General features: G+C 47.5%; 3 protein-coding genes across 3 annotated transcripts in view; 2 read left to right on the forward strand and 1 right to left on the reverse strand.

Annotated features, from left to right (window-relative positions):
* Positions 1–689, forward strand: part of AREL1 (apoptosis resistant E3 ubiquitin protein ligase 1) — a 31,297-nt gene extending 30,608 nt beyond the window's left edge. The window contains exon 19 of the mRNA XM_083166200.1: positions 176–689. Coding sequence (XP_083022326.1) covers positions 176–278 — 103 coding nt within the window. The 3' untranslated portion in view covers positions 279–689. The remainder of the gene's footprint in view (positions 1–175) is intronic.
* NPC2 (NPC intracellular cholesterol transporter 2) lies at positions 566–5,392 on the reverse strand. The gene is made up of 5 exons (XM_083166202.1): positions 5,251–5,392; positions 2,073–2,165; positions 1,883–1,990; positions 1,635–1,807; positions 566–924 (listed from the first exon to the last, which is right to left on the reverse strand). Exons 2-5 carry the CDS (start codon positions 2,155–2,157, stop codon positions 835–837), a joined length of 456 nt encoding a protein of 151 aa, XP_083022328.1. The 5' UTR covers positions 2,158–2,165; positions 5,251–5,392; the 3' UTR covers positions 566–834.
* On the forward strand, positions 5,273–10,865 carry ISCA2 (iron-sulfur cluster assembly 2). Its single transcript, XM_083166203.1, has 4 exons — positions 5,273–5,473; positions 8,199–8,298; positions 8,902–9,017; positions 10,566–10,865. Exons 1-4 carry the CDS (start codon positions 5,421–5,423, stop codon positions 10,738–10,740), a joined length of 444 nt encoding a protein of 147 aa, XP_083022329.1. The 5' UTR covers positions 5,273–5,420; the 3' UTR covers positions 10,741–10,865.
* Positions 10,866–11,208: the final 343 nt, after the last annotated feature.

The raw sequence follows: 11,208 nt of genomic DNA on the forward strand, positions 1-11,208 counted from the left end.
TAACTCTATACATGTTACATCTGCCCCACCTGCAGTGCAGCATGGTTTTGCCCATTTTGAGAACAAATTTGTACTGTGATCAGATCTGAATAAGGGCCTCTTTCCGCAGATGATGGATTGCAGGTAATTACCAAACACACCCCTTTATTACAATGGAGCTTTCTTTCTTCCTTAGTTTCAACCAGCTGTGTCTCCCCACCTACGATTCCTACGACGAGATGCACAGGATGCTGAAGCTCGCCATCAGTGAGGGATGTGAAGGATTCGGGATGGTGTAATGAGTCCTGGCTCCAATTCACCCACAGTGGGTGTTATTTATACGGACGTTCACAAACGCAGAATTCCCATGGCTTCTCCTCCAGAGAAACCAACTACAGATAAGAAAAGCACAAACTCCTTTCTGGATGTGATACTAAAGCTTACACTGGACGGAACAATGCTCTGAGACATTCCTAAGCTGATGTCACACTGAAATAGTCAGGGTGAGAGAACGTCACCCCCTCAAGATCACATTGACAGACGCCAACGTACATTTTCTTACAGTTCATGGAGGAATAAGATCACCTTTCCCAAGTATCAGATAATACTTTATTGGCTTCGAGGATCAATGACAAAGCATTTAACAGGTGTTAATTGGTAATTCATATCAGCTGATTTTTTTTTTTTTCTATTAAAAACATTAGCAAAGAGCCATTGCGGTCCCCTTATTTTTTTTTATGAAAGTAAAGGCTGAAGTGTTATAACTGCACAGCAGTCGAGCGGGAGAAAGAATTTACTGGCTGTTAGGATAGGGACATACATCACTGGGGGGGAGGCACTAGCGGCGATGTCTCTTTAGCCATTAACAATTTGTACGGGGATGTCCCAGCAGAAGTAGTTCTGGTTCTCGTCGTCCCGCAGCTCCCAGCGCACAACTAGTTTCATCTGGAGGATAAAGACAAGGTCATTAGCATGGTGTACATCGCAGCACAAACCCACCACATTCTGCAGGATAGACCTAGGCAAGGATGCATTAAGCTAGGAGGGCTCCAATCAACCCCCACCCCACCAGTAGAAGGACTTAGAATTCCTATCACAAAGGACAGTTCTTAACCAAAGAAATGTCCTTTGTGATATTCTGCAAGCACACAAGGCAGGATGTAATGCAGGCAGATCGCAACTTTTTTTTTTTTTTTTTTAAAGGGGCAATCATTTACAAAGCAAAAACCATGCCTTGTAAAAGGATTGCCCCTTTAAAAACAGTCTGAGATTGGCCGGCATCCTGCACGTCCCATGATCCCGTCTATAGTGTGCATAGAAAGCCACACTTGGAGGAATGCGGATGTTCATACCGAATGACATGCCTCCCACCCCCACTGATTCACAGAGCTGACAGGCCATTTGTAAGACACAAATTGGTAGATTTACTAAGATGAGAGTTCTATTGAAGAAGGAACATTACTATGGGCAACCAGATTCTATTATCTTCTGGAAGGTGCTAAAAGTACAATCTAGTTACTCTGGGCAGTATCTCATCCTCAATAGAACGCCCATCTCCCAAAATATTGTCTATTGTGAACCAATGAGATGAACATAGTATTATACTGCTGAGGCGGACACTTAGTTTATTGCTAGCAAAGCCTAGGTTGACTCACCTGAGGGTACTCTGACATGATAGGCATCTTGGTCAGGTAAGTGTATGTCTGGCCAGCCTTCACAGGGCAGGAAATGCCACTTTTACACCCATCTCCTTCTGGTAGCGGGAACGGCACCGGGATTCCTGCAATAACGCCATGCACGACCGCCGCACAACTGGGGGAGTCTGCATCTATAAAAAGCACAAAGCTGCTGCGTTACAGGGACCAGGTACATCGTATACAGCAACAGGAGAGCTATATCTTACTGCTGGTGAAGGTCACATTGATGGTGTAGGTGCTGCCTTTCACTAGGGGGCAGGGCTGCTTGGGACAAGGAGACACATCCACGCTGATCAGCTTTCCCCGGGCACAGCCTGGAAGATCAAACAGATGATCAGAAGCTCTGTATCAGACCCAGATTACCGACTGTCACACCTTTCTCTCCACAATACTCACCACAGTCCTTGTACACCAGAGGCTCGCTGACCGCCACTGACACAAAGACAACGGACCACAGGATGACCACTTGCCACAGAGACATGTTCACAGCTGGAGAAGAGAACGGCATCATGGTTAGGTCACAGGCTACTCAGATCTAAGTAGCCAACTCTAATCTGAACCCAATCAATGTCCTCTAACCCCTTCATCTCCCCGTATGTACTGGGCATAAGTCCTAGAGAAGCTCTAGTGGTCCAGGTTTTATGTATATCCATGTTTAGTCACAGCGGACTCCTCTCGCCGACACTTCCTCCCCGCCGGCACTTCCTCCCCGCCGGCATCGGCAAGCATGTATGCACTTGCATAAAAATATTGCTGGGTACACACAATGTATAGTGTGTACCTGGTTTAAAGTCAGGAAAGCTGCACACTGGCAAGCCACCCGTGCAGCATTAATTGCAGGCACAATCGGGCGAGACACCCATGCAGCATTAATTGCCGGCACGATCGGTCAAGCCACCTGTGCAGCATTAATTGCAGGCACCATCGGGCGAGACGACCGTGCAGCATTAATTGCAGGCACAAGCATGCAGCCAGTAGCTAGACATGTCGCAGTTTGCTCATCCCAAGGTTAAGCTACAGAATCATAGATCACATTCCACCCTTAATACAGGGAGGTGATTGTGCTCTGAGACTACTACAATGTGCATCATGCTAGATTCACAGATTACAGCATTTACACCCTAAAATAGGGATGGGGAACCTTTGGCCCTCCAGCTGTTATTGAACTACAAATCCTAGCATGCCCTGCTATTAGGCAATGCTAGTACTGTTGCAGGGCATGCTGGGATGCATAGTTTAACAACAGCTGGATGGCCAAAAGTTTCCCCATCCTTGCAAGAAAGGCTTAAATTTAAAATGTTAGCATATCCCATTTTCACTAGTTTCCTACCCCTAAAGATGCCGGTCCTTACATTACAAGTGGTTATACTGCAAAACTATGCTGCTGACCAATGTTAGGAATGTGTCATTGCTGCACTATTAGCTTATGCAAAGCTAGTTCTGTGTATCGGTCTCTACGTTGATGATGACATCTATTTGCTGCACCCTCGGATGGGCGGACTCTTTTCCCTCCCAGATGAGACATGCACACCCACTGTGTTATTACTCTATAAAAAAAGGTATGCATCGTACCTCTGTATGTATTGTAATTCTGAAGACAGTGATCCACTTGTCTGTGTATATTTTAATGAGGTAAGCGTGACACAATTGCCTGTGTCACACACACACACACACATATATAATCACACACCTTTTTTTTGGGGGGGGGGGTTATGCATGAAATTATATATTGGAGGTGGCCGCGCTGATAAAGTTAACCCAGTATCCTACCCACCTATATGGGTTTTCTATGCTTCCTACGAAAATAAACTTGTACCCGCAGTTTGTCACAGTAACTGTAGAATCCCACTGCCCCCACTGTAGAATCCTTTAAAAATAGACTAAGGATGTCCTTATTTACTCAGGCATTTTATTGATATCTACTTAAGCTTGTTTTGTATTTTGAGCTGTAAAGCACTGAAGTCCTATTGCTAGAAAAGTGCTATATTATTACTACCACTAATTGTCAGCTTTGCCCCAAATGGATTTTAAAATGGCAAACAGGATACATGCTACACAAGGTTGCTATTGCATTTATTTCAGTTATTGCTTTAAATACACTGGTTATTGCCACTGTTATTTGACAAGTGTGGTCAATTTCTATGAGATGTTGCATTAATCTCTTTGGTGACATGATGCATACACATATCTGACTTTATATAGCTCCTGTGCCATGTTCTGGATTATACTGCACAAGTATCTGCTACTTCTGCATCCTATGTAACCACGTCCGCACTGCATGTACTCAGACAGTGGTCACCAGACTGACACCCAAACAGGTTATTAAAGGACATTCAGAAGTCACTAGAACACAGCTAAAACTTGAAACCACAATTGGCCCCAACACTTGGCACAGAATACTGGCCCCAGAATGTTCGCCACTTCTGATCCTGGCCCCATTACCACACCCATCATGGTACCCTTACACCTCAGCAAAGAATACTACCCCACTTCCTCCAACATTAACCCCATCATTTGCACAGAAAACAGTCCCTTCCCTACATGATGCCCACACCCCAGAATACTGTTGACACCCCCCCCCCCCCCCCCCCTGTAAACACACACACACCCATCCTCACTACTGAAAATCTACATGGCTTAGGTTGACGCATAAAATAAGTCAACAGTCAAAAGGTCGACATGACTCACATTTTATTTTAGCTGACATGTGCCAACGGGGTATTTCCTGCCCTACTATCTACAAGGGCATGAAGGGAGAATAGAATACAACACCCCATACTACTACCCCCCCCCCCCCCCACCCCAGACTACTGTCCTCTCCATCCTCACCCCCATTATACAGTCCCCTCTCTCGCCCCCCAGAATACAGTCCCCCCTCTCACCCCACATCCATCCTCGCCCCCCAGAATACAGTCCCCCCTCTCGCCCCACATCCATCCTCGCCCCCCAGAATACAGTCCCCCTCTCGCCCCACATCCATCCTCGCCCCCCAGAATACAGTCCCCCTCTCGCCCCACAACCATCCTCGTCCCCCAGAATACAGTCCCCCTCTCGCCCCACATCCATCCTTGCCCCAGAGAATACAGTCCCCCTCTCGCCCCACATCCATCCTTGCCCCACATCCATCCTCACCCCCCCAGAATACAGTCCCCCTCTCACCCCACATCCATCCCCACGCTCCACATCCATCCTCACCCCCCAGAATACAGTCCCCCTCTCACCCCACATCCATCCCCACGCTCCAGAATATTATCCCCCTTACACCACATCATTCCCACGCACCAGAATACTGTCCCCCTCTCAACTAACATCATTCCCACACCCCAGAATACTACCCCCCTTTCACCACATCATCCCCAGAATACTAAAAGCGCAACGGATTACGCTGCGCCATATAAGAAACCGTAACTATATAAATACATCACATCATCCTGCCCGGGTGTGCGGTGCTCCCTCCCCCACCCGGGCACTGATTATTTCCCGTCCTCCCCCGGTAACCCCTCTCTCATTATATAGCCCCGGTAGAGGTTGGTATAGTATGGCGGGCGTACGCCCGGGCCCGCACTGTACTCACATCGTCGCCCGCTCCGGGTGTGACTTCTCTTTTCCTCTGTTGTTGGGTCTTATGACTTCCTGGTTCTCACTCAGCACGCACAAATACATCACCATCACGTGAATGATATCGTCCAATCAGGGATTGCAGAAGATCGGGGAGAACCAATCATAAAGGAGAGGGTGGGTCCGATGTCCAACATGGCGGCCGCACGGCTCCTGTCCCTGCTGGGGCCCGGACGAAGGTGAGAGGGGAGGGGTCATTGCCCCCAATATCATCGGATGCGGTAGCATCGCCCCCAATCTCATTCCCCAATATCCGATTCAGCGCCACGATATAATCACACTTGACACCGGGGATGGGGGTCCGCGGCCCCCCCACCCCCCCTGTACCAGCACCATGAGTCAGACCAGCACCCAGCGGCCACATAACTTTTTGAAATGGTCCTAGAGCCTGCAACCGCATTGTGCCTGCCACACAGGACCTGTATATCTCTGTTGTGGGGTGATTGCAGGAGCCTTTACTGCTGGAAAGGATACTGACCCCAGTATGCTGCTCACTCCCTTCATCCCTGGCTCCCAGAGTTGTGCCTATTCCTATCATCACTGGCACCCAGCATTGCTCTAATGTAGGGTACACACCACGACGACCCGCTCACGATGATGCGGGGGGGGGGGGGGGGCACGACCCGCTCATGATGTGCACCTTGAGCGGGTCCGATCCAATGGCGACCCGCACCCGGCAGTATGGTCGTTATTCAGATCCTACCTGCAGCAGGTAGGATCTGAATAACGACCGACCCGCGGGAACGCGCATCGGATCGGTATCGGTCCACACCAGGACAGAAAAGGGCCCAATCACCACACAATCTACATCCAATTGGTCGGAATTGGATCTAGATTGAGGGGATCGGGCCCTAGTTGTCCGTGTGTGTCCCAGGCACCTTCATCCCTGACCCCCAGCATGGCGCCTACTACCATCATCCCTGACACGCAGTTATTTGCCTACTCCCTTCATCCCTGACCCCCAGCATGGCACCTACTCCCATCATCCCTTTCCCCCAGCATGGCGCCTACTCCCTTCATCGCTGACCCCCAACACAGAAAATTACTGACCCACAACATGGTCCTCAACACAGATCATCACCGACCCCCAACAAGGCCACCAACAGAGATCATCACTGACCCTCAACATGGCATCCACGCAGATCATTACTGACCCTCAACATGGCATCCACGCAGATCATTACTGACCCCCAACAATGCACACACGCAGATCATTACTAACCCCCAGCATTGCCTCCCAACGCAGATCATCACTGACCATCAACATAGTCCTCAACACAGATCATCACTGACCATCAACATGGTCCTCAACAGATCATCACTGACCCACAACATGGTCCTCAACACAGATCATCACTGACCATCAACATGGTCCTCAACACAGATCATCACTGACCCACAACATGGTCCTCAACACAGATCATCACTGACCCACAACATGGTCCTCAACACAGATCATCACTGACCCACAACATGGTCCTCAACACAGATCATCACTGACCCCCAATCGGGCCACCAACAGATCATCACTGACCCCAACATGGCATCCACACAGATCATCACTGACCCTCAACATGGCATCCACACAGATCATCACTGACCCCCAACATGGCTTTCCACACAGATCATCATTGACCCCCAACATGGCTCCACACAGATCATCATTGACCTTCAACATGGCTCCACACAGATCATCACTGACCCCAACATGGCATCCACACAGATCATCATTGACCTCCAACATGGCATCCACACAGATCATCATTGACCTCCAACATGGCATCCACACAGATCATCATTGACCTCCAACATGGCATCCACACAGATCATCACTGACCCACAACATGGTCCTCAACACAGATCATCACTGACCCCCAATCGGGCCACCAACAGATCATCACTGACCCCAACATGGCATCCACACAGATCATCACTGACCCTCAACATGGCATCCACACAGATCATCATTGACCTCCAACATGGCATCCACACAGATCATCACTGACCCCCAACATGGCTTTCCACACAGATCATCACTGACCCCCAACATGGCTTTCCACACAGATCATCACTGACCCCCAACATGGCTTTCCACACAGATCATCACTGACCCCCAAACATGGCTTTCCACACAGATCATCACTGACCCCAACATGGCATCCACACAGATCATTACTGCCCTCCCAACACAGATCATCACTGACCCCAAACATGACCCCCACAATACAGATCATTAATGACCTGCAAATATATTTGCCCTCCACCATTGCTCTTCACAGACTACTGACCCCCAACATGACCCTATACATCCGACACACATCGCTGACCCCAGCTTCACCCCATGCACTGAAAATAGACCCCCAACATGAGTCTACATCTGACACAGGCCAATGACCCCCAACATATAATAAATTATAATCCCACCATTCTTTTATTTTAATTCATGACTAATAGAAATAGAAATATAGATTACAGCCCTGGTGGATGTCTATTGTATTAACCAGTATTTAGGCAGATAAAGTTAAAAGCATTGAGCCTACTAAGATGTTCAAGTACAGCCCTCGGGAGTAAGTGGCCCGCAGTGAAACTTGATTCCGCAACGTCCGCTGTATCAGCAGCTTCTAAATGTCAAAGGGTTATATGTACTAAGCCGTGGGGATAGATGCCAAACAACCAGATCCTGTCATTTGTCAAACTCCATCGGTGACATGGTAGGTAGGCACTGACTGGCCGGTACTTTATCACTCTACACTTCATCTCTGATGGAGTCACATATATACAGTGATTTCATTCATGGTTGTTATTCCTAAATGGCTGAAAACAGTTTCCTGTGTTTGTGTCTTCATAAAAGAGTCTTTAAGCATTTCCTGAGTATATTATAAAGCATTTGTATGTCTCCAGCAGGGGCCTGATCTCGTCACTGATCACTCGTGACCAACCTGTACGATGCGTGTCCCAGGCTCAGGCAGACGGAGAAATCCACCTTGCAGAGAGCTGTCTGAATGTAAGAAACATTACCACCACCCGCTGTGTACAGTCCAGATATTGGGCCTTATTTAGATCTGAGCTCAGTACAATTTTTTTCGGAAAATGGGCAAAACCATGTGCACTGCAGGTGGGGCAGATGTAACATTTATAGAGAGAGTTAGATTTGTATGAGTTATTTTGTTTCTGTGCAGGGTAAATACTGGCTGCATTATTTTTACACTGCAATTTAGATTTCAGTTTCAGCACACCCCACCCAAATTTAACTCTCTGCATATGTTACATCTGCCCCACCTGCAGTGCACATGATTTTGCCCATTTTCCGAACAAATTTGTACTGAGCTCAGATCTGAATAAGTCCCAAAGTCTGTCATCCTAACCATTATATAGGCTACGTATAGGAGATGACACCATTGTACTAGTAGGATAGTAAGTGATGAAGATGTATTAGGAACTCATGGGGAACCTAGAATGGTATGATATGCTCTGTATTAGTTATTTCTGGTACTGGTTTTATAGGGGAATAGTGGGTACCCTATTCCATGCTCACAGATTCCATAGGAGTACCATAACGGGGCATGTTTGCCATGGAGTGACGCATAGGTGATATTTCTTACTGCAGAGGCTGCGTGAGGTGACCAGTGGCTCCGAGTTCCTGAGGCTCCAGGTGGAGAGTGGAGGGTGTTCCGGATTTCAGTACAAATTCTCTGTAGACAAAGACATGACTGAGGAAGACAGGTGAGATGGGAAAGATGGAGATAGAGGGACAGAATGGGCAATAGGAAGCCATGGCCTGGAATCAGAGATATCTGTGCATGGATCAGGGGTCGAGGGAATTTTTTGTGTGAGATCAAATGGTTAGGGAGCATGCATACTTTAGTAAGGGAGATGTTCGGTTATGAGGGTTAGGGAACGTGGTAATATAGATATAAGGTACTTTAGTAGGGTAGGTGAGGAAGGTAGAATGGTTAGGGAACGTGGCAATGTAGATGTGGTACTTTAGAAACAGAAATGAAGGTGAGGTTGGCATAAGTGTTAGGAAATGTGGTATTGTGGATATTTTATTTATTTATTAATAGTTAATTATATAGAGCACACATATTCTGCAGCGCTTTACAGTGATGATTTGCCATCAGTCCCTGCTCCAGTGGAGCTTGCAATCTATATTCCCTACCACATGTACACTCACACACAGACATTCTAGGGTTAATTTTGTTGGGAGCCAATTAATCTATCAGTATATTTTTGTGGGAGGAAACCGGAGTACCCGGAGGAAATCCACGCAAGCACAGGGAGAATATACAAACTCTGCAGAGTTAGGGCCATTGCGGGAATCACACCCATGACCTCAGTGCTGTGAGGCAGTAATGCTAACCATTACACCATCCGCGCTGCCTACAGATATGAGATACTTTATAAGGTAGATGATGGGTGAGGTGGGTATGAGGGTTAGGGAACGTGGTAATGTAGATATGAGGTACACTCAGGGCTATTTTTCAGCAGGCTCCAGCAGGAACTGAGGCCCTTATTCTAGTTCACTCTTTCTGACAAAATATTTCATAGATGGACAAAACCACGTGCACTGCAGGTGAGACAGGTTTTACTTGTGCAGAGATAATTAGATGTGGGTGGGGTTTTACACCTGCCTCACCTGCAGTGCACATGGTTTTGTCCAAATATTTTGTCAGAGTGAACTAGAATAAGGGCCTCAGTTCCTGCTGGAGCCTGCTGAAAAATAGCCCTGGGTAAACTATTATGTAGATATTAAGGATAATTAAGATGGCTGTAAGTACTAGGGAATGTGGTGAAGTGCAGATGAGGGTTGAGGTAAGGTATGTCAGAGGACACATTTTGGGGGGTATTTTTAGTTTTTGGGAAAGCCAGAGGAACTGTGAATAAAGCTGATTATATCACAGGAAAGAGTTAGGTGCTGGAGATATGGAATTGGGCCATGCAGAAAGAAACTAGGTGGCGCTTTGCGCTAAAGGGAGCTGTAGGAAATGTTGGGATACAGGCAGCATGTGGGTCTGTATCATGTAATGGTATCATGGTTATGGGACACAGTAAGGTGCACTCTGGGGTTAGGAGAGCTGTAGGAAATGTTGGGATGCAGCATGTGGGTCTGTATCATGTAATGGTATCATGGTTATGGGACACAGTAAGGTGCACTCTGGGGTTAGGAGAGCTGTAGGAAATGTTGAGCTGCAGTGAAGGTGCACTATGGGTTTGCGGGGCAATGTAAGGACCAGCCAAGTCTATCATTGAAATTTTGTGCTTGGTCTACAGAGTGTTTGGCATGGATGGAGCCCTTGTGGTGGTGGATGTCCAGAGTCTCCAGCTGGTAAGAGGAAGCACCATTGAATATTGTGAAGAGCTGATCCGAAGCACCTTCCAGCTGACACGCAACCCTCAGGCCGCACAAGGCTGTTCTTGTGGCTCCTCCTTCTCCATTAAGCTGTGACCCTGGTATTATGGACTGACAGCTATGTGGAATATGGGGGGGCGTGATCTTACAATGCTCCGTCACAGAAGATTCCCCTATCCTCCATGCATCTCTGTGTAAATAAAAGTGTATTATATATCTTCCTCCATCTCTTATTGTCTCTGGGTGTTAGAATGAAGCCTGCACACGGTCCCTGAAGGGGCAATGAGGACAGATGTGAGGCTGGGGAATTATGCTGCGTATAAGTGTTTGTGGTGACTGTAAGCATTCAGCTATTGTGCAACAATGTCCTCCGATGCGGGAAACGTTCCGTCTGGAATGTGCTGACTAATCGCTACTGTGAGGATCAGTGTTATCGTCCTAGGGTGGGGGCACTCAGTCCAAGGCAGCGTGACCTAGTACCCTCTACAACAATAGAAAAACAGAAGTCAGCACGTCATCAGTAAACATTACTTCTCAGTCACTCTGCAATAGTTCAGTGAAAAT

Source organism: Crinia signifera, chromosome 12 (genome assembly GCF_055691185.1).
Source record: "Crinia signifera chromosome 12, ASM5569118v1, whole genome shotgun sequence".
Taxonomy (NCBI): Eukaryota; Metazoa; Chordata; class Amphibia; order Anura; family Myobatrachidae; genus Crinia; species Crinia signifera.

Excerpts from the sequence above, each read along its gene's own strand:
- NPC2 (XM_083166202.1), bottom strand. The coding sequence starts at position 2,157 with ATGTCTCTGTGGCAAGTGGTCATCCTGTGGTCCGTTGTCTTTGTGTCA. Across the intron at positions 1,991-2,072 it reads TCTGGTGTACAAGGACTGTG|GCTGTGCCCGGGGAAAGCTG; the intron begins GTGAGTATTGTG and ends TTGATCTTCCAG. Across the intron at positions 925-1,634 it reads TCATGTCAGAGTACCCTCAG|ATGAAACTAGTTGTGCGCTG; the intron begins GTGAGTCAACCT and ends TTTATCCTCCAG.
- ISCA2 (XM_083166203.1), top strand. The coding sequence starts at position 5,421 with ATGTCCAACATGGCGGCCGCACGGCTCCTGTCCCTGCTGGGGCCCGGA. Across the intron at positions 8,299-8,901 it reads TTGCAGAGAGCTGTCTGAAT|AGGCTGCGTGAGGTGACCAG; the intron begins GTAAGAAACATT and ends TTCTTACTGCAG. Across the intron at positions 9,018-10,565 it reads GACATGACTGAGGAAGACAG|AGTGTTTGGCATGGATGGAG; the intron begins GTGAGATGGGAA and ends CTTGGTCTACAG.